The 23,230-nt window shown below is 45.2% G+C and overlaps 1 protein-coding gene across 2 annotated transcripts in view; it reads left to right on the top strand.

Annotated features, from left to right (window-relative positions):
- The window catches only part of LDLR (low density lipoprotein receptor), a 36,633-nt gene extending 15,787 nt beyond the window's left edge, over positions 1-20,846 (top strand). For both annotated transcript variants that reach the window (XM_061582598.1, XM_061582587.1), the window contains exons 6-18: positions 8,838-8,960; positions 9,609-9,728; positions 10,365-10,490; positions 11,423-11,594; positions 11,718-11,945; positions 12,656-12,774; positions 13,618-13,757; positions 14,776-14,917; positions 15,731-15,883; positions 16,104-16,295; positions 16,494-16,571; positions 16,926-17,083; positions 17,574-20,846. In XM_061582598.1, coding sequence (XP_061438582.1) covers positions 8,838-8,960; positions 9,609-9,728; positions 10,365-10,490; positions 11,423-11,594; positions 11,718-11,945; positions 12,656-12,774; positions 13,618-13,757; positions 14,776-14,917; positions 15,731-15,883; positions 16,104-16,295; positions 16,494-16,571; positions 16,926-17,083; positions 17,574-17,609 — 1,787 coding nt within the window. In that variant the 3' untranslated portion in view covers positions 17,610-20,846. The remainder of the gene's footprint in view (positions 1-8,837; positions 8,961-9,608; positions 9,729-10,364; positions 10,491-11,422; positions 11,595-11,717; positions 11,946-12,655; positions 12,775-13,617; positions 13,758-14,775; positions 14,918-15,730; positions 15,884-16,103; positions 16,296-16,493; positions 16,572-16,925; positions 17,084-17,573) is intronic.
- Positions 20,847-23,230: the final 2,384 nt, after the last annotated feature.

Genomic DNA, 23,230 nt, shown 5'->3' with positions numbered 1-23,230 from the left:
GTCTTCTCTCCATCCCAGAGCGTAGACAGCAGGGGGATGAATCTCCTAGACGAAGGTATGGATGTTCCCCCCCGCCTCCGTTTCCCAAGTTTATGACCTGGCTCATTGCTTCTGAAATCAGTGGCGCTCTCTCACATCACTTAAATGTAGGAAGCGCAGACATTCGAGGAAGTGTTCCCACAGGGGAAAGCGGAGGCGCTTATCCTCCTCCACAGGCTCCAGCAGGGAGGATGGGCATGGCAGCTCACCTTTGAGAGGCAGCCATTCCAGGTCCTCTTTCCTTTCCAATCAAGCCATGAGGTGGGGGAGGGGCTCGCCCCCACCTCCATTTTACACAGTGAGCCGGCTAAGGATGCACCAATGGGTGACAAGGAGCCCCCTGGTCATAGCGCGTGAGGGGGTAGCAAGGCAATCCCACTCACAGACTCATGCAGGTTCCTCATCCTCTATGGCTCAGGCTCGGCAGGTGCAGGCACAGTTACTCAGGCAAGCCCCTATCCAACAGGCGGTGCTGTCAGATTCCGAAGATCTACTCGAGCAGGACAGGGAAGAGGGGGAGCTTTCTGGTGAGGAAATAGAGGTCACCCAGACACAACCCAGGCTCTTTGCTCCAAAGGTTTTTCAGCCGCTCCTTTCCAAGGCCCGCAGAGTGCTGCAACTGCCAGTTGCACCCACTCAGTCAGCCTCGGCAGGTGCAAAAAGGGCCTTCCCCTCCATGGACACTAAGCAGGCTTCAGTTCCCTTTCGCCAGGCATTTGCTGAATGGTCATCACCATGCAAACCAAAGCCACCTGCCAAGTGGGCAAAGAAACATTGCATCTTTGCCGACAGGATCGTGACAAGACTGCGTTTTCCCACAGTGGACCCGCCCATTGCTGCCCTCGCTAGCTCTGCAGTGATCCCAACAGAAGGGGAGGGGGGGCCTAAGAACCAATGCGACAAGCGAGTCGAAGGGGCTCTTCGCAAGAGCTTTGAAGCAGATGCAGTCTGCTTCAGAGCCACAGCCACTTCCTCAGTTTTCTCCAGAGCGGTTTTTATGTGGGCCGAAGAGTTTGGGGCACGGGACAATGTCCCAAAATTTGTAAAGGATGGGTTAAAGAAAATGGCGTACGCCTCAGCTCTGTCAGCTGACGCATCCATGGATCCCCTACAATTTGCGGTGTGGTCTATGGCAGCCTCCACCGTGGCACGGCGTAACATTTGGCTCAGGCAGTGGGCAGTGGACACAGGGTCAGAGACCCGCCTCACTGCCCTACCTTTTTCAGGTTCTAAGCTATTCGGGGAGCCTCTAGAGGCCCACCTGGTAGAAACTAGGGACAAGAAGAAAGCACTCCCTATGGCTAGAAGAGAGGAACGGAAGGGCAGGCAGAACCAGTTTTTTTGTTCCTCAAACAGCTCTCTAGATTTTGCAGTCAGCCTTCCAACAGACCTCGCTGGGGCAGACAAGACAGAGAGGGCGGACACGCTTCCTCCACTAAATCGGGAGGCACCTCATTCAGGGAGGAACCAGAAGGGAGTCCAAAAGGGCCCCTCCTCCTGACTGGCAGTTCCCAGAGGCCTCTCGCGGAGTGGGAGCAAGGCTTAGAGTTTGCCCCCCGCTGGAGAGGCATCACCTCAGACAAATGGGTGCTGGACACGGTGTCCATGGGATATGCCATAGAGTTTGTTCGCATTCCACATGACCGGTTTCGACCCACCCCAAGGTCTCGAAGGCCGGAGAAGCACCTGCGCTACCTGGAAGCTATTCAGCACCTGCTGAACATCCGGGCAATAGAGCCAGTAGTTCCCTCAGAGAGGAAATCGGGGGTAATTAGTCGACAAAAAGAATGGCGATACAAGGGCTGTTTTGGATCTCAAATGGATCAACAGGTGGGTGGCCAGGAAACACTTCAAAATGGAAACCCTTCGTTCCATAACTGCAGCCCTAAGAAAAGGGGATTGGCTGACCTCTGTGGATCTCTCCGAGGCGTATCTACACATTCCAATCTGCAGACAGCACAGACTCTTTCTCCGGTTTTCATATGACAACAGACACTTCCAGTACAGGGCCTTGCCATTTGGCCTTTCCTCAGCCCCAAGGGTTTTCACCAAGGTGCTGGTTGTTCTGGTGGCGCACATCAGAACAATGGGGATATGCGTGCATCCTTATCTGGACGACATCTTGGTGAGAGCACCATCCAGGGACCAGTCACACACAGATACCCATCTCACTGTACCATGGCTCCAAGGGCTGGGCTTCATAGTGAACTTGGAGAAGAGCATGCTGACCCCATCCCAATCTATTCCGCACTTGGGGGTGGTCCTGGACATGCAACTTTTCCGCATGAGGCTCACTGAAGAAAGGGCCTTGAGACTTCAGCTGTTGCTTCAGGAAGCAGTTGCTTCACCAGTATTGGACCTGATGAGGCTAGCTCGGCTTTTGGGGTCCATGGTGTCGGCATACAACCTAGTTCAGTGGGCCCAATTTCACTCAAGAACTCTACAACAGATCCTTCTGCCCTACCAGGAGGTAATTCTCCTACGGCACAGACGCTTGGTCTCTGTTCCTCAAACAATAAGAACAGAGCTCCAGTGGTGGCTGGAGCCTCAGAGGTTGGCCCACGGAGCCAGCCTGGAAGATCCTCCACGCATAATCATGACCTCAGACGTGAGCTTGTATGGATGGGGGGCTCACCTGGACCACAATGTAGCCCAGGGGACACGGTCTGCAACGGAGGCAGAGCTCAATATAAATATATTGGAGTTACGGGCCATCAGACTGGGCCTACAGGCCTTTGTTCCAGAGATCAAGGGGAAGCATCTCCTCATGCGCACTGACAACTCATCTGCGAAAGCTTATGTCAACAGACAAGGGGGCACAAGATCGAAGGGCCTAATGCTCGAGGCTGTTCAAATGGATGGAGCGGCATCTTGCCTCTGAAGGCTGAACACCTGGCGGGCACAAACAACTTTGTAGCCGACTGGCTCAGCAGGACAGCCATCAAGGAGGCGGAATAGCAACTGAACCCAGCAGTTTTCCAACAGGTGGTGCGCAGGACCGATAGTGGATCTCTTTGCCACACCTGCAAACACACAGCTAGACAGGTTCTTCACAAGAAATCCGTGTCACCAGGCTCAGGGCACAAATGCAGTAGTCACACAGTGGCCGCAAGGTCTCCTGTACACCTTTCCTCCATTTCTTCTTTCCACTTCTTTCCATCCAGCGGGTTCGGACATTGAAGGCGGAAATTATTCTAGTGACACCCTATTGGCTTCGACGTCCCTGGTTTCCAGACCTACTGAACATGTCAGTCGAGACACCCTGGCAGATACCCTTTTGAACGGATCTTCTGATTCAGGGACCAGTCTGCCCTCCTCGACCAGAGCTGTTCCGGCTAACAGCTTGGAGACTGAGCAGTTGTGGTTGAGCGGTAAGGGCTTTAAGGGGAAAGTGCTTGACACGCTACTGGCCTCATGTAAACAGTCCATGAACAGGGAAATGGAAGGTTTTCTTGTCCTGGTGCTCTGCAAACACGGTGGAACCTTGGTCTCGAGACGTCAGGGGTCCCCTAGGGTTCCTCCAGTTGGGCCTAGATAAGGGTCTTGGCTCAGCCACAATCAAGAGACAAGCAGCAGCTCTTAGTAGCATTTTGTTATGCTTGGGGGGGACGCTTTCCTCCAACCCATTCCTTAAATGTTTTTTAAGATGAGTGACGCTGGTTTCCCGACCAATGATTCACAGGTTTCCAAACTGGAACCTTACCTGGGTGCTGACGGCATTAACAGGACCGCCATTTGAACCAATGGCTACTTGCCCCCTGAACCACTTGACATTCAAAACAGTTTTTCTGGTTTCCGTTACATCGGCCCGCAGAGTTTCCGAGTTGGGGGCTTTATCTTCGGACCCTCAACTGTGCGTGTTCCACCAGGACAAGGTTGTCCTCCGACCAGACCCGGCATTCCTACCTAAAATCAATTCTGTTTTCCAAAGGTCACAGGAAGTGGTTCTCCCTTCATTCTGTCCCGCTCCATCCCATGCCCAGGAACGTAGGTGGCACTCCCGTGATGTGAGGAGGGCTCTTCGTTTCTACCTGGATCGTACCTTAGAGTTCAGGAGGTCTGAGGCCCTCTTTGTGGTCTTCTCTGGGGAATCAAAGGGGTGTAAGGTGACGACCTACTCTCTCTCACGCTGGCTCAGAGCGGCTATAGCACATGCATATGAAGCGCTGGGTCAGGAACCTCCATTGGGTACCACAGCACACTCAGTTGGGGGGGGCGGCTTCAGCAGTGTTTAAGGGGGGGTTCCCCATAATGGATATCTGTAGGGCGGCTACGTGGGCTTCCTCACACACTTTGATCAGGCACTACAAAATAGACTCATTCTCATCAGCCAATGCTGCATGTGGCAGGAAGGTGCTGCAGAAGGTGTTGCCCCTAGCTAGAGGAATCCCACCCGGAGTTCTAGTACACTGCTCAGTCATATCCCTACTGAGGAATGTCCTCCAGCACTATCTAGCAAAAATGGAAATTTTACTCACCGTGAATTTCTATGTGTAGATAGTGCTGGAGGACATTCCACCCACCTCTCATTCCTCTGCTTCAACCTTCTGGAGTGGGGGAGTTAGGGCTTCTGCCAGCGCCTTACATTTGCACACGTTGTTTAGTATTGTGTGTCTTCCTTCATGTGTGACCTGTCCTCCAGCATGTTGGTTCTGTGTTGGTCTGTCACTTTTCTTCAGCTATTTCCTAGTATAGGCTTCCACTTTAGGGACATCTGAAAAGCTGCGGATATGGGGCCTGAGGAGTGTTCCTGGCTCTGTCACTTCATCTTCCCCCAGGAGAGGATACCAAGAAGCGTAGAGACCCTGCCTGTCACGACCAGTAGGAGGAGTCACCTCTACTGAGGAATGTCCTCCAGCACTATCTACAAGTAGAAATTCACGATGAGTAAAATTTCAATTGTTCACCCCCTATGTGGCTAGGGAGGATCCTCAAGTATTTTTTTAACCACCCTTGAGAAAGCTGCTTAGTTGTGGAATCTGGATCCAAGGGAATATATGTATATATCTAATTTATTAAAAGGAGAATTATCCAAGATATATAATAGTTTTCCGTGTAATGAGGCAGTAGATTTTGACACCTTTAAGGCTGGTGTCTGTCAAAGGTATAGATTTGGACCTGAATTCTTCAGAAGAAGATTCAGAAATACCACAGTAACATTTTCTAAATCTTATGTGGAATTTGGCTACAAGCTCACTATTTTAATAAATCGATTGGTAGTGCCAATACCAAAACAAAAGAAGGTATCGGAGATACTATGATTCTGGATCAATCTATTTTTCAATTACCTCAGGAACTCGGATTACTGGTAAGAGATCATAATCCAAAGAATGTCAGAGAAGCTGCTAATTTAGCTGACAATTACTTTTAAATAGAGGCCTTAATCTTAACTAGTAAATCAAAGATTATCAAAATAAAAATACTCTGAATAAATTTGGGCGATTTAAGAGAGAGATGGACAGAGGCAAAAATCAATAAACAACTTGCCAGTCCTGAGAAAAAGTTTTCTGTTAAACATCTGTTTGCCAGCACAAACAAAGCCTCTTTTAATTGTGGTTTAATTGGACATATTAAACCTAACTGTCCCAGACAGGAAGATAATAAAGGACAATCTATCTCAGTAGGTTGTGTTCAGGTTCAGAATAACACCTTGTCAGTTAAACCTGAGGGGTTACAGTGTTATATGTTGAAATGGGATAAATTGACAAGAGTTTGACAACACTTTCAAGAAAAAAGTAACCATAAATGGAAATGATTATTTAGCAGTTCTGGATATAGGGGCAGAAATATCTCTCATATGCTCAGACCTGATTAATCCCAAACATATTTTACCTCAAGGAACCATTAACATCAAATATATAAGGAGAGAGCCTGCTGAAATACATTTAGGCAGAGTTACAGTAAACTGGAGACGTTTTGAGGGAGAATATGAGGTAGGGGTTAACAATGACCAGAGTGAATCTTTTATTCTGGGGAAAGACATTATGTCTCATGAGAGGCAAATATATATTGTCACCAGATCCCACAAAAAAATGGTGGAGAAAACTACTCTAACTCTAGAAAAATAAAGCCTGTAACATTGTGATGGAAGTAAATATACCATTTGATCTGTTGCCTAGCAATCAGGAAGAGGCCCATTTTTGTACAATTGCCCTAGTGACTTCTGAAGCCCCAGCTCAAGCAGATAAATTCTTCCAAGCTACACAGGAAGTGGATTGGACTGTGAAAGACCAACCCAAATTGTGTTTGCATTTTGACAAATTTGTAGGCCAGTACAATATCTCAGAGAGGAGGTCAGGTCTCCTGCTCCCCTGGTGCATTCACTATAGTTGCCCAATTTCCCTGGTTTTTAAAGTTAATCCGGGAGATAAGAAATGGGATCCTGTGCAAGCATGCCAAGAATGAATTGATCATTTGCATGCTTATTGAGATCGGTGGGATTTATTCCCGTGCAATCATGCTTAGGATAGGTAAAACTGACTGGGGGGGAGGAAGGGATGGCTGGAGTGGGCAGGGAAGGAGGAAGAGAGGAAGGGAGAGGAGAGGGGAAGGAGGGGAAAGCCAGGTCTGATCATTTGCATGCTTGAGTTCAATGGGATTTACTCCTATGTAATCATGGTTAGGATAGGTAAAACTGACCATGGGGGAGGAGAGAAGAGAGGGAAGGAGAAAGGGAGGGGAGCAGAAGGAGGGGGAGGGGGAAAGGAAGGGGGAGGGGAGGGCAGGTTTGATCATTTGCATGTTTATTGAGTTCAGTGGTATTTACTCCTGTGCAATCATGCTTAAGATAGGTAAAACTGACCATGGGGAGGGGGTAGGAAGGGATTGGAGGGGGCAAGAGGGAGGGGAAGGAAGGGTGGGTTTGATCAGCTGTATACTTTTTGAGTTCAATGGGATTTATTTCTGTGCAATCATATTTGAAAATGGAAATGGACTGCCTTCAAGTTGACCGGACTTATGGTGACCCTTTGAATAGGGTTTTCATGGTAAATGGTATTCAGAGGTGGTTTTACCATTGCCTTCCTCTGAGGCTGAGAGACAGTGACTGGCCCAAGATCACCCAGTGAGCATCATGGCTGTGTGGGAATTCGAACCCTGGTCTCTCAGGTCATAGTCCAACACTGACCTGGGGGAGGGGCAGGGAGGGGAGGAGGAGGTGGAGGGGAGGAGATTGGGTGGGTGGACACTGGGCAGAGGAGAAGCACCTTTCCTTTCCAAAAGGAAAACACTGTGAACAGTATCAATGCTTTTCAGTGTTTCCCGCACCTTTTTATTCTATAGCAGGTACATGTAGCCTCCCACCCAAATTTAAACCAAAGCTGTCCCTGGTCATATCCACACCAGGCCTTTATTTCACGTTGGGCAGTCATGGCTTCTCTCAAAGAGTCCTGGGAAGTGTAGTTAGTGAGGGGTGCTGAGAGTTGCTGGGAGATGCCCTGTTTACCTCACAGAGCTTCAGTCAGAGTGGCTGACTGTTAAACCAGTCTGGCCACTGGAGCTCTGTCAGGGGAATAGGAGTCTCCTCTCAGCACTCTTCACAAACTACACTCCCCAGGATTCTCAGAGGGAAGCCATAACTGTCTCACATGAAATCAAAGTCTGGTGTGGGTATGGCCCTCTGATTAACCAAGCCAAGCAGCTGGGAGTCTGGCTTTTAGAACACTGACAGTTGGTTCTTACTGAGCATGCCCACATTATCATTCAGTTCAATGCAAAATTTATTAAAAATCAGCCAGGCATGTTTTTTAACTTTTAAACTACAGAAGATGAAGGTCAGAGTATGGGGCAAGGTCAGTAACAGGATTACAGGTACTCTGTGAATGAATATGGCTGATTTTTGATGAATTTGAACAGATTATGAGAACGCTGAGAAAAAAGTTCAAAAGGTGTCTGGGTTTTTCTCTCTGTTTCGAATTTGAACTCTCAATTCTGTCTGTTTTGTTTATTGCCATGAAAATAGAGAGGGTTGTTAAGCAAGCATTTCTGAGTTTAGGACTACAGTAATACCTCGCATTAACGTACTCAATGGGACCAGAGCGAGTACGTAAACCGAAAATGTCCTTAAAGTGAAGCACTACCTTTTAAAACTTTTTTTACCTCTCCTTCATGCGGAGTCTCAAAGCCCCGCGCTAAAGCCTCTGCTGCTGTGCCTCCCAGCTGATTAGCGGTGGTGCGGTCGTGTCTATTTCCACCCCTGCACTCTAAAGCCTCTGCTGCTGGGCTGCGTTTCTGGAGAAATACAGGCATATGGAGTATGTACATTATAACGAAGTGATGTTTAGCAGGTTATGCCTGTATAAGTTTTGTACGGTTTTGTTTTGAAATGAGCTTATGGGAAGCATCAGAATGGCATGGGGGCTATTTTCCATTTAATATTGCAGAATGTGAAAAATCCACACTGGCTATAGTGTACAGCCACTCTTGTGGCTGTATAACAGCAATTAACGTCTTGTATATAATACAGTTCATTTGGCTTGTTTCAAAATCTCATGTCAGCTTGGTCAAGGTTGCTACCAAACTAAGGTTCTATTCTATGCCTTTATCCATACCCAACCATACAGACATATTAGGTCAGTAGTCACCTTGGGGAAAAGGCGATGGCGTCTGACCCAGGTGGAGGCAGACTTCCTAGGGATTTCCTGATCCAGGTGTTTGGGAATAAGGTGGTTGTAATCCCAAGATATAGGAACGTCACACTCTTCCTCAACCTATAGCAGCTTTCCCAGAACAACTAAATGGGAAATCGGTCCAAAAAGCAATGATTAATTAAAAGTATGGTTTTCTAACATTTGTAACAGAGACAACCTGCAAAGGGCCAAACATATTTAAGTGCCGCTCTGGAGAATGTATCACTATGGACAAGGTCTGCAACGGGCAGAAAGACTGCAGGGACTGGTCAGATGAGCCCCTCAAGGAGTGCCGTAAGAATTTGATTATTCAATTTCTCTGTTGATATATTGTGATGAGACTCCCCTCCTCTAGTTTGGACATCAAAGGGCCAAGCTTGATTGTGATGGAGGTGGTGCACTTAGTCTGTAATCTGCTACTGTAAATAATAGCAGGAGTTGTAAGGGCCTGTACATAGTCCTGTAAAACAGACTAAACTGCGTTTAGGGTTGACTTTAGAGGCACAAGAGGTAGAGTGGAAGTTGTTTTGAGAGTCAAAAACTCCTAGGCAAGATGAGGCTTTATTCTTTAATCCCAGAATAAATTATCTATCTGCACTAGTTAGAAGTGCAGTAGCTAGCGCTGAAACTGAGCCGCTTACCTAAAGGAGCCTTTCCACTACAGTAGTTTTTGTGGTGAAATGGTAAAGTGCCATTCATAGTGTAAGGGTCACTTTTTCAAGCAGCTTTTAAATCTGAAGAAGGATTTAGTTGGCATTCTGCAGGGAAGCCCTGCATTGAAAGAACAGTGCAACATTTCCAAGTAACTAAAAATTCTAGAGTTGTTATTTCTGCAAGGCATTGTGGAATACGCAGGCTAAGCTTATCCTAAGATCAAAAGTCGCTGAAAGTGATTTCTCTTAAGAACAGCATCATTATATGCTCTTCACTATTTCCTTCCAGGAACAAACGAATGTTTGGCCAACAAGGGTGGCTGCTCTCACATATGCAACGATCTCAAAATTGGATACGAGTGTTTATGCCCAGAGGGCTTCCAGCTGATTGGCCAAAGAAAATGTGAAGGTAAATTACAGAGTTTCTTTTATTTTTCCACAACAGATTTCTTGATTCAATATATCTCTAATTATTGTATCTCTGTCATCTTGTTGGAAGTTAATGGGAGTGGGGGAAGTTGCTGTGGTAGTCATCTAATCTCACTGCAAAAGAGTTGCCTCTTGCGTGTTGCCTGAATCCATCCAACAGAGGCCACAGTCACAAGTCCAAAAATCTGGCACTTCTAAAAGCATCCCTGTGACTGAAGTAGTATTAGGAACATGTTCTCGCCAAAGGAAAAGGCACATAGGACACACTGTGATGTGCCTTGTCTTATGACTATGCACAGGTCTCATTCACTTGATCTCTTTGAGCTGAGGTGTAAGGTCTGTGAAATGGTTTGCACCCCATTACGTTTGATGACATAGATCTGGCTGCATGACTTGAAGGTTGATGTTTCTCATGGTAGCCATTGTACAACAATCTTTAGTAATGCAAAGTCTTTTTCAAGCCTATATGGGACATTTCTAGCTCCTCTTCGTTTGGGAGGTTCTAGACAAGTAGCATGCGAGTTACAATAGAACACTGTTCTAGACCCACAAAGACCAAAGTAATTGTAGCAAGGACCCACTTCAGGGGATTAGTGACGTCTTCTTGTTTTTGTAGATATCAATGAGTGTCTCAACCCTGATGCCTGCAGCCAAATCTGTGTGAACTTGGAAGGAGGCTTTAAGTGTGAATGTAATGAGGGCTATCAGAGTGACCCTGCCACTAAGACCTGCAAAGCAATTGGTAAGCCTTGAATGTGTTCTGCTATGTAACCGTTTGGAGCGACTGTTCCATAAATAAGAGAGATGTTTAATTTCTCATTTGCTGAGCACTGACCCTTAGTTGGAATAGAGTAAGACTAATTGGTACCACTATACAACCTTTTCTGTAGTATCTTGTTTTGGGATTGATTCCTTTCTTGATGTAACATTTGGAACCTGAATTGCCTTATTTTCTTTTTCTCTTCCCCTTAGGTCCATTAGATTATATGTTATATTAAATTGTACATTGCTTTGGGTGCATGGGCAGAAAGGTGGTGCAGTAAGGATGTAGTAAGGAAATATTTATTTACTGTAGCACAGTGGCACCTTCCAAGCACTGTTTTATCTAACTGCCATTTTTCAGGCCTAATTTTAAAAATCTAGGTACAAAATCCCATGTCCTCCATGAGTGCAAACCAACAATTCTCAATAGCAAGTGAACACACAACCTACACTTCAGTCTTATTTCTAAGATTATAGCCCAACTTATCTGCAGCACGCATTTGGTTGTGTCCGTGCAAATGTCCTGATGTAGAACTGTGAATGTACCTCCTTCGCGTCCTTTTGGATAGCCTCACCATCCACGGTCTGGATTATGTAGGGATGGGGTCTGTAGGTACCTCGCCTTGATTTTATTTCAGGTGTGTGAGGTGCTCCAGCATTCATTATACACAGTTATATCTTTATTCGTATCTTGCCCGTCCCCTTCCCATGTAATTGAAAATGTGAATGACTTGTATTGATTTAGCTCTGCACTTAGATCTGTGGGTTGTGAACTTTGGATGCTGGGAAAGTCCAGCTATTGGATTGTAATTCTTCCTGCTGGAGACATTTTGATCCAAACTTGGGTGCTTTCTGGAATTTGAGGGAACATGAACTAGAGTTCCCAGTGTCCTTTTCTTTGCTTTTTACCAGGCACCATTGCATATCTCTTCTTCACCAATCGCCACGAGGTCAGGAAGATGACCCTAGACCGCAGCGAGTACAGCAGTCTCATCCCCCGTCTCAAAAATGCAGTGGCTTTAGATATGGAAATTGCCAACAACAAAGTCTACTGGTCTGATATCTCTCAGAAAAAGATATACAGGTAAAAACAGATGAAATGTATGTGTTTTTGACTAAAACTGGCAGATCTCAGTCATACCTTCTTTTTAAACGCTCTGCATCCTTCATTTCAATGGGTCTTCCTTGTTCTTTATGTTGTGCACAGCACCCCAATAGATAAGGCTGACAACCACTCCCATCATACCACTGTGATTGGTACTGGCATCAGATATCCAGATGGCATCGCTGTTGACTGGGTACACAGTAACATTTACTGGACTGACTCTGGCCTGGGCACAGTCTCTGTGGCCAGCAATGAAGGCTTGAAGAGGAAGACCTTGATCAAGGAAGTTGGTGCCAAACCACGTGCCATTGTGGTGGATCCTGTCCATGGGTATGTGCCTTTCTAAGTGCTTTTGGAAAGGCTGAGAGAATTTGCTGAGTCTATTGGGAATCTGGGCTCAGTTTCTGCAGGAACGTGCTCAAGGAAGAGGCAAACTGTATATGGGTGTTGAGGTGGGACTTAGCAATGGATTAGCAACAGGAATTATTGAGGAGGAGTGCACATGCTTTGCATGCAAAAGACCCTAAGCCTAGTCCTTGGCATCTCCAGATAAGGCTTAGGAAGATTCTTGCCTGAAAACCTGCGCTGCCAAGCAGAGTAGACAAGGGATGGCTCACCTTTGGCCCTCCAGATGTTGCTGGGTTTCAGCTCCCATATTTCCTGGACCTTGGCCTTGCGGTGGCTGAGGCTGATGGGTGGGGGGGGGTCCAGTAACATCTGGAGGGTCACCCGTTTCCCATCTCTAGTGTAGGCAATAGTGAGCTGAATGGACTTTTTATGGGGTAGCTCTCTACGTTGTTTTGGGTGGATCAGATAATATTTTAGGGCAGTATTAATATCGTTAACGAACAACAAAAACAGTGCTGGCTGCTGTTTCCCCATGTGAGAAAGAAGTGTGAAGCTTTGGACAAAAGCAGCAGGGGGCTTTGGCAAGTGTGAGACAGAGAGGGGCTTATGATCAGCTCCCAAGTCTATGGGTGGTATTGCTCTACAAGAGTTGGCTTCAATTGACCACCCCCCTGCACCTGTCCTCTTGTTAGGTTCATGTACTGGACTGACTGGGGGATGTCTGCTAAAATTGCCAAAAGTGGTCTGAATGGAGTGGACAGTTTCCCCTTGGTGAAAGAAGGCATTCAGTGGCCTAATGGAATAACACTAGGTAAGCCTCACGCAGCTCAGGTAAGACCATAACAAGAGCAGGCCAGAGGAAGATGAGGCTGTCCTGGCTATGGTCGCAAAGAGGGACTTTGCTTTGGTTCAGTTAAATTGAGGGGCTTGTTGAGAATTATCTTTCTCTTGCTTGGCTGCTGCTACAAAGTTCTTTTTTGAGTAGTGATACTTGTAGCTGGGTAAGCATAAGGTAGTGCTTTACTCTCTTCCTACATCCTACTGCTGGACAACGCTGTCCTCACTAACAACATCATTACAAGTGACTCAGGAGAAGTGTGTGCACGCAAGGATGTGGTTGGACAGAGCAGCCTCTGACCCTGATAATATCTGATGCTTGTGACTGCTTTTTGATTCACAAGGATTATTTTGGACATGCCTGGGGAGAAAAGATGTGGTGATAACATCCATTAAAGTATATAATTGTAAAGATGATCAGTTAGGATTTGTTGGGCTTCTGAGTGCAGATAATTTTGAGGGCAGAGTTCTGGCAAGAAATCAAAAGTACCCTCTTGGACAAGTGTTAGGACAAAGTGTTCCTGAAACCCAGCAGGCAAAAAGCTAAGAACAACCTTCTTGGGAATTGGCTCCATGCTGAAAAATCTGACATTTGGGTCTAAGTAAAGCTTGATCCCCTTTTTCTCATCTGCAAGTTGGTTACTGTATTTGTTACGTGGTACCAAAGGCAGTTGGGATGCAGTGCTAACTTGCAAATTCTTGGCCCCACATGTCTTGCCGAGCTGTCTTTTATGTTTGGCTTGTTTTCTCGCATATGAATAGGAGGATGCATTTCTCATGTTCTAGGCCACTTTTGACTCCTATCTTCTGTGTTTAGATTTGGCCAACCAGCGTCTCTACTGGGTAGACTCCAAGTTCCACTCTGTCTCCAGCATAGATGTGAATGGGGGAAACAGGAAGACCATCCTTGTGAATGAGGAGACACTGGCTCACCCTTTTGCCATCACAGTTTTTGAGGTGAGGCAGATTCATACATGGCTGAATGCACCAGGAATGGCAAATGGTCAGGATATGATATTAAGACTGCAGCTGTTACATTAAGATTAAATTATCTGGTGTACATTTTCCCTGGGTCATGTCTGTAGCACCCCACTTCTTGCCAAACGCAAGTGCAGCTATTGCCCTCTTTCTTCAAAAGGACCGTTTCTCTCTGTACACACTGATCTTATATTACTCTGAATCCCAGGACCATTTGAAGACCTGCTTCTAGCTCATGCAGAAGTATTCAGAACAGCTGCTAGGAATTTCAGCAGTAAATGAAAAGGGACACTGCAGGAATATAAATCCTACAGCACTTGGAGCACTTTTGGTAGCTCCAGATGTTAAAGGAACACACACAGCCTTAACACTTAATCTCTCAGTGTAAGGGGGCTGCTTTAAATTGTAAGAGTATATTTATTGGGGTGAAAGTCTATACGCTCTATGCAACACAGTCTGGTTTATGGTAAAACCAGCCTTGATCATTGCTAACCCTTTTCTATAGAGCTATTGTGCTTTGCAACTTTATCCATCCATCTTCCGAAGTTGGTCACTTTGTGAGCAATCCCTAATCTCCTCAATCCTTCTCCCCTGCTTTCTCCATTGCTGCATGCAGGCTTATTTCAGTATAATGCTTTGACAAAGTGTAATGGCTAAAAAAGGTTTTAGAGAGAAGAATGAGAAAGAAAAAAGGGGGAAACCCAAAATGCTTGAAGAAATATATTTATTATGACAAAAGCCCAGTGTTTGTGTGTATATATGAGCATGCTCAGTGAATGCTTCTTTGTGGTGTAAGTAGTTTTGCTGGAGAAGAATATTTTAGACCCATTAGTGGCTGAAACGCATTGGGCTTTTGTCATAATAAATATATTTTTCAAGCCTTTTTGGTTTCCCCCTCTTTTTTCTTTCTTTTTGCCATCTTTTGCCATTGGAGAGAAGAATGAACCAACATCTGCCAAGGTTCTAATTTCTCTGTAAACATTGAATCCTCATCCAGGATAAAGTATTCTGGACAGATGTTATGAACGAAGCCATTTTCAGTGCCAACCGCCTGACTGGCTCAGATATTGTCAAGGTGGCAGAAGACCTGTTTTCACCTGAGGGTTTGACACTGTTCCACTCTGTACGACAACCAAAAGGTATATGTTCATATGCTTATCTTACTTTTGCATCCCTAAATATGTTGTTTTCCTCTTATCTCCCTGTATTTTTTCTTTTTGCCTTGTGTGCTTTAGATGGTAATCCTGAGGGGGCAGGGCCTATGTTACTACTTCAGTACTTAGAAAATGGAAGTTATTGATTATAAGCATTTAACATGCTGCACTTCTGCGAAATCCCTAGTTTTCCCACAGTTTAGGCTGGCATCCATGTTTATTACATTTATACCCCGCCTTTCTTTTCATGATTGAAGCCCAAGGCGGCTTGCATGTGGTTCCCAGGCGGTCTCCCATCCAGGCACTGACCGGACCCGACCCTGCTTAGCTTCAGCAGGGAGCTGGCCTCATGTGCCTTCGACCAATACTCCTTCTGTGGGAGGGAACAGTATATCTCCAGTTCTTCATTGCTTCTAAACAAGAGCCCTTTAAGTGGCTCTTCCCCTTCACTGTTAGGTTCTTTAGCCTCCCCTGTTTTTCCCTCTGCCGTGGGGACTGATGGAGGCCTAGTGAGGGTGCCATGGCTCTCCTTGGATTCTTCCAATGTTCATGAGGGTGAAGGTTTATGCCTTCACGGGGACTTGCTTCCAGGCAGGTGGACATATGATTGCATTGTTATACAACTGAGAATCATATCAGTTTGAGGGGAGAATTGATTTTAAAAAGAGGCTAAAGGCATGGAATAGCAGGCATTGATTGTAAGCTGTGATGATCTGTCACCTCGGGTTAAGGAGATGCAGGCACCTGTGAAATCCCCAAATCTCCTTTGTAAAATCTTTAACTCTTTTTCTTTTACAGGTGTGAACTGGTGTGAGAAGAATGGCATCCCTAATGGGGGCTGCCAGTACTTCTGCCTTCCTGCCCCACAAATCACTCTTCACTCTGCCAAGTACACCTGTGCCTGTCCTGATCATATGCATTTGGCCACAGACATGAGAAGTTGCACCTCAGGTATTGTGGGCAAAGTTAATATTCTTGCAGGGAGTGGCTGGCAGCCAGGGCACATGGGTGTGTGTGTGTGTGTGTGTCTGTCTGTGTGTCTGTGTGTGTGTGTGTGTGTGTGTGTCAGAGAGAGACAGAGAGAGACAGAGACGACTCCCACTTCTGAAAAATGAGTAACTGTGTGCTTACTTGGACAGAGGATTAATATGTTGTCCTCTCCACCACACAGACCCTGTTTCTGTTGCTGCTACAACTGTGCAGTCCACAAGGACCATGTCTTCAGGGCAGCTGTTCACCACAACCAGCGCTCCAAAGCAGGCAACTGAACATCTGCCTGCCGTTGCCTCCACTGTACCGAACAAACTTATCCCAGGCTTCTTTGAACATACCACATCTGCAATGGTCACCCTATCCCAACAAGGTAAGGGGCTTCAGTTTCAGCCAGTCACCTCTAATGGGAGCTTTTGAACGACTGTCCCGCATCTAAGCGGTGCTCTTGCTTTGCAACCAACTTAACTTAGTGGTTGCTGCTCCTCTTTTTTTGCCCTTCCCTCCCCCACTGCAATTTAGTAAATTCCAAACTGGAGAGAGTTTAGTTTTAAGTGTTCTGTCTTCTCAGCTCGAAATGGCATTGCTGCAGAAACGGACAGGACAAAACAAGGTGGTCCACGAGCTCTCTCTATTGTCCTACCCCTGGGTAAGTTCCTCTCTTTATCAAGGCAATATTGGGGAGGGAGGGGGTATTTTTTTCCAACAATAATCGTTTCAGCTAATGGCAGAGGCCAAAAACGTATTCCTGCTCTTGAGTTAAATATGGTGTTGGTGTAACAAATGAGGCATGGTGCAAATTTTATAACTTTTTATTCTGCTTTAATTCACTTCATAGCAGTTTTCAGGAGTCTATACTGTACAGCATAGTTTGATTGTAAGCCTCATGGGGCAAGGTACCAGTCATCTGTTCTTCGTAAAGCCCATCACTGTCATTCTTGTTCTTCTGAGTTGTTGTGATAAATCAGTTAAAATAATGTGTCTTCTGGAATTTATTTTTCAGTGCTGATTAGTTTAATCTCCTTTGGGGGTTTTCTCATTTGGAAAAACTGGCGTCTGAGGAACACTAACAGTATCAATTTTGACAACCCTGTCTATCAGAAAACGACTGAGGATGAGGTTCACATCTGTCGGAGTCAGGAAGGGTACTCGTACCCATCGGTAAGCTAATATTTAAAACGATGAGAACTTTGGAGCCTTCAGGGCTGGTGGTGGATGGCATTGGGCAATGTTTTCTTTAATCTTATTGAGTGACCCAGTTCACTTCCCTCCCATAAGCATTCCTGCCCCCTTGCTGCCCTGCCATGGTTGATCATCTAACAGTTTTCTTGGCGCACAGGAAATAATGCCTTCACTAAAGGCCTTGTGCAGAAGCACTGTGTGTAGATGTTCGCTGCTTATCTTAAATTCCTTTATAGTGAATTTTCAAGGGCTGGATTTTAAGATAACTATTTCGACTTCAGGGAAGATTGAGCAAATCTTCTTGAGTAGATTTGTTTGTTTTTCTCCTGTTAGCTGGTTCATTTTTAGCACTAAATCAGGATATTTGGCTACTTAGGGATCACAGGACCTCAAGGCTTCTACATCTGGTCCATTGGTCCACCCCACTAACCCTCTGAATAATTTCATTTCAAATATCTCTCCCAAACAGAGACAAATGGTCAGCCTAGAGGATGATGCCGCATGAGCCCAACTCAACACATGAAAGTGCCTCTCTCCAGACTCTGCTGCTTATTTTCTGGGAGAAGAACACACATGTGCGTACGCTTCACTTCTTTCCAACGCCACTTCCTGAGTGACTTGATGGACCTTTTTGCCCTCCATCCCTGCTTAACCTATTTTCAAAGACAGAAGTGATGCGTTGGTCAGCAGCCATCTTCGCAGGACATATCAAATGAATCTGGGGGTTGAGTTTTGATGTTTTGATATATTTATTTTTGCATCCAGTGCTGACAAAGACATTGATATATCTGCTGGGTTCTGGGTCACATTTTTAATCAGGGCAGGGTCACTATTTTCTTACATGTGAAGATGATGGCTCTTCTCTGGACCCGTGTTTAGGTGTCTCGGGGTCCTCCAACAAGCTGATCTTTGTGCCCAGCTTTACTTTAAAGGACCAACAGGCAGGCATGAAGCAAGCTAAGAAGAAAGGATGGGAACCCAAGTGAGTCTTTGCCGAGACCAGAAGCCAAACCCACCTTGTCTTCATGATCCTCTGGGACCCTTTCTCCCAAACCAGAGACTTTTTTTGGAATGGATCTCGCCATCAGTGCTTCAAAGAAGAAACAGAGACTTTGCTCTCTATGTCCAAAGAAAAGAAAACTCAAGGTGTACTGTCTCTTGCTTGGGTCCTGTTGGAAAGTCTCCCTCTGTTGGCCCAGAGCTGCTAGTTCCCTTTCCCTGTCAATCCACCTTGCACTTTTGATTTCTTTTTGTTTCTTTTCGTGGTTTCTGTAGCCTTTTGCACTTGATTCCTTCCTTTGTCTTTCTTGTCATATGTGCCAGGAGGGTAAGAGGATAAAGCCAAACCAATGAGACAAACAGGCTGACTTTGGGGAGGGAAAGGGGAGGTTGTTGCATTTGCTTGGTGCTGGTCCTCCTTGTGCCTTTCGTGCAGGTGGACAAAGAACAATAGCTTGGGCTGGCCAAGAAACCAGGAATTAAAGCCATATTCCTGTGTGTTCTACCTTGAACACAGGTTTATAGTTGCCTTATACTGCATCTCTGTGCCAGGTATCTTTTTACAATTTTTTTCTGTGTTTAGCTTTGTCTTGTTTTTTTATACTATTATCCCTTCTCTTACTAATGGAGGGCTTCTTAAGTAAGGGGGATGCCAAATGGACTCCCCATCCCCTCCAGAGTGATGCTAAACTCTGATTCTGCACCTTAGGATGGAAGCACCAGGTTGCCACATGTTCTAAAGTTGGCTGAATTTGAACTACGACAATGGGCTCTTTGGCCACTGACTTTCCTGTTACGACAAATGAATGAGGCCTTGATCACTTGATATTTTTAAAATACTATCAATTAAGGATCTTTACATTTACCAGGAAGTAGAATCAGGGTGTAAATTCAAAATGCTGCAGCTCGAGCCTGTCGCGTATTCCGTAATGAAGGGGTAGAAAATACCCATTTATCCTGTCTCTCTTGTGTGACACCACACAAATGTTGACAAGATCTAAAATGACAAATGGCAACTTTATGTTCTTGGCCTGGCATGTCTAATTCCCTTCTGTTGAGGTGGAGAAAGCACTACATACCAAGGAGAAGCACTCAAACCCTTTGGACCTGAAGCTGTGAAAGATTCCAACTTCTTCCTTTTGTTGTGGAGCATGTAAATAATGTGTGTGTAAAATGTTGATATATTTCCTTTGCACAAACATGGCCTTGTGTATTTGTACATATGTTCATAAAATACATGACTTATTTATTTATAAGTTTTATTTTCTTACGTTTGGTAATGTGGCTTTCTCCTCACCCCATCTCTCCCTCCCCCCTCCCACCATTCCTTACAAAGTGTATGTGTGTGTGTAGCCAGGTCAGCTGTGATCAACTGAAGTCTAGTGCTAATCTGGAGTAAGGCTGGCTGAACACAGTGACTTGGTTTGCATGTCATCATCGTAAACCACAGTTAACGGTTTACCATAAACATGGTGTCTGAACCAGGGATTGTGGTTTGTTTCACTCTTAAGCAAACCACTGCCACATCAAGCTGTTTGTATCTTTTCATGTGTGTTGATGCTTTGATTAGTAAATTATACTTGATCGCTGCTCTTACTAGGGCTCTTGACAGCAGTGCCCAAATGTTGGGGGAGGAGGCTGCAACCAAAAGGGTGATTCACCTCTTGCAATATTTATGTATATATCTACCATGGTGGGTGCATATGTCCCTTCTGTTTTATCTTTGACAGCATCTTCTAATAGTTACAGCATAGCTTGTTTTAATAATTACCCTCTACACACACGCATCATGTTTCCTTCTGTTTCAGCATGAGTTGATTGCAACTGGGAATGGCTTGAAATCATTATAGGTGCTTCTTTCGCCTTTTGCCGTTGCATTGTGAATAATGCTCATGTTTCTATCATGTTCGTTCTCTTGCATGGAGCAGTCAAACTTAAAAAGCACAAGCTGGTCTGTAGGATTCTGTGTGTTCCTTCTTAAAGAGTTAGTGGCCTAAGCATCTATTTGCATAACCACAACAAAGGACTGTTCCATTGGTTTTCTTGTGTCGATGCCATTGATTATAGTAATTTTGGAACCTTACGATGAACTCCAGTTGAATTTTTTTAGGAATAAAACTTAATACGGAGACCTTCCCCACTTGTCCCCCAAAAAGCCAGGGTCAGTTTGACTTGGAGAATGGAAAATAACAAAGAGGTACTTTTGTTGTATTTGCTCTGCTGGCACATAGAGTGCCTTCCATGTGACAAACTGACAAAGAGTCATCCACTTCCCTTGGTTTGCTTAAATGTCTTTCCTGTACTATTTATCAAAGGAGAACAGATCACTTTAATAGCAAGGACTCTGTGAAGCCTCCTGCCAGCGGCTGGATCTTGTCAAGACAGTGGCCCGAGGCCTGAGCCCTATTCAGCAGGTCTTTTTCTGTGCTGATTGGCTTAAAATTCTGCAATAGGAAACACTTTTTCTGCACATGGCAGTAATGGTGCTATTTAAATGCTACAAGTCCCTTGAAAACGGGAAAGCTGTCAGCCTAAACTACCTGGGTCTCTTATGCAACTTCTCTGAAGCTCAACTTTTCTGAAGCTTTTCAGGTTATATGTAAACACCTGACAAATGAGAGACTGAGTCCTTGCAGCTGCACTAAGCTATATTTTTTTAAAATGTGTTCTCTGTTCCTTGTTAAACATCTATGGGGTCTTCCCCCAGATCACTAATGAGTTTAATAAATATTTAAATACAGTACATGGAACTGGTTTCTTTTTTCTTTTCGGCCAGTGTGGAAGCTGCCTTTTTAGTGTAATTGTTCTTGGGGAAGGGTGTTCATTCTGTTGCTACCACTTAATTTAAATTGTGATCCAGTCACCATTATGTGCTTTGACTTTAACAAAGCGCTTAATTACTTCACCAAAGGTTAGGAATGAATCATCCACCAAGGATGAGGGGATCATTATGATCATATAAATTGGGGGGGGGGTATCTTCACCCATATAAATTGGGGGGGGGTATCTTCACCCACTGTTGCCTCTGATTCTGCCCACCCCTGACGTGATCCCCAGAAGGTTGCCCTTCAGAGAATGTCTGGCTAAAAAATGTTTCCCACCTCTGTTCTAGGCTTAATTGACAAATCACTGGGTCCACATGGCATCTGCGCTAGAGTTCATAAAGAACTAAAACATGATTGCTCATCTTACAACAAAAATATGTGACTTGTCCCTAAGATCAGCCTTCATACCTGAGGACTGGAAAGTGGCCAATGTCCAGAGCTTGGAAAAGTTACTTTTTTGAACTACAACTCCCATCAGCCCAATCCAGTGGCCATGCTGGCTGGGAATGATGGGAGTTGTAGTTCAAAAAAGTAACTTTTCCAAGCTCTGCCAATGTCACACCAATTTTTAAACAGGGATGTTGGGGGGGGGAGATCCAGGACTTCCGCAGAATAGTAGAGTTGGAAGGGGCTATAAGACCATCAAGTCTAACCCCCTGCTCAATGCAGGAATCCAGTTTAAAGCATACCTGACAGGTGGTTGTCCAGCTGCCTTGTGAATTCCTCCAGTGTTGGTAGACAGAAAAGGGTAGAGAAGCTTCTTACTCATTTCTCAGACCTCTTAATTAGTAAAAAGTCAAATCTGTAAAGAAGTTTGGAGCAGCCATGTAAAAAGGTAACGGCAGGGCATTCCAGGCGGACACTCCCATCGCATTGGGAGTGTCCATGCTTGGATATGGACATCTCTGTAGAGGATCCCTAGTCAAGCTTCACCAACAGCACTATTATTATTATACCGCCTCATATCTGAATCTCTCTGGCGGTTTACAGCAATCACATCTTCTCAGAAGTAAGCCCTATCGAGTTCTATGGGGCTTGGTAAGTGTGTTTAGAATTGCAGCCTTCAGGGGCATCCATCTTTACTCTTGAGTGCTCCTCTCCACAACACTAGGCTCCTTTCTTCCTACAATGGCCTTCTGGTGACTGGGCTGGCCTGAGGGCACTTAAACCCTTCTTGGAAGAAGCAAGTAGGCTAGATTAAATGTTCCCTATCCAGGCTCTTATCTTTTAGCTAAGATTTCTATCTTAATTTCCAATCGGAGAAATGTTTTTGTTTGAATTGTATGCTCCAAGCAACTGTGGTTGATGCTTAAGGTATCATGCTTAATGACATCACTAGGGCCCACAGTATGACATCACTAAGACTGGCCTCTGTGACATAACTTGGGCCCTCCCCATGATGTCACTATGGTGTGCCCCGTAACATCAGTACAACCTGCCCCTGTGACCACTAGGGCCCGCCCCTGAAATCTCAGGGTCTGGGATGCTTTTGACGTGGCAACCCTAGGTGAGGTAGGGTTGCCATATTGCCCAGTTAGCTGGGTTTTAACCAGATTCCAGTCATGCTACCCAGTGCCCACTTGGCCCATTAGGTTACCCAGATTCCCAGCTTTCATTTTTTAAAAAGCAAGTTTCTAACCTTTGTGGATCCAGAGATACAGGGCAAAATGAGGAGGCAGTTTTCTGCCCATTTTATGAGAAATCAGTCTATTCCCGCCTTCCATTGTTTTTAGCTAATGATGGACACCATAGCTGTCGTGGGAAGATCAAGAGTGTTAGTCTGCCTGCATGCTGCATATGCAGAATCTAGCAGTTCAGAAAACTGCACATGCTCACTTGATAAACACATGCAGCTCCACCCCTTATCCATAGACTTTCTGGTTGAGTCAGCAAGGAGAAGCACTCTTCATCTCAATTGCCTGTGTGTCTCACGGTATATTTTAAGTGGTGAATGCAATGGGAGTGTCTGCCTGCCATCATGGAAGATGGAATAAAAGGGTTTGAATTCACCAAATGCTCCCTCCCCTGAACAAACAAGATACAAAAGCAAACCTCTCTGTAGAAAAGGCTGCAGTATTAGGATTTGCATTTTTTTGGTCCTGCCTCACCCTGTTAAATGGTGCTTACTCCCAAGTTAAGTTGTATTGGAATACAGTCTCTCTCACCCTGTTGCCCAGCAGAGCTCTGTTCGGGAATTCAGAAAAGGCTAAAAAATATTTTTAATACATATTCTTCAAAATGACTGGCAGGCATCTCCCCACCAAATGCATGAAATTCCCCACTTTAATTTCCTCCCCAGAGA

The sequence above is a fragment of the Rhineura floridana genome, chromosome 1 (genome assembly GCF_030035675.1).
Source record: "Rhineura floridana isolate rRhiFlo1 chromosome 1, rRhiFlo1.hap2, whole genome shotgun sequence".
Classification (NCBI taxonomy): Eukaryota; Metazoa; Chordata; class Lepidosauria; order Squamata; family Rhineuridae; genus Rhineura; species Rhineura floridana.
The sequence above is the reverse complement of the archived record's forward strand: the minus strand, read 5'-3'. Positions and strand labels throughout refer to the sequence as shown.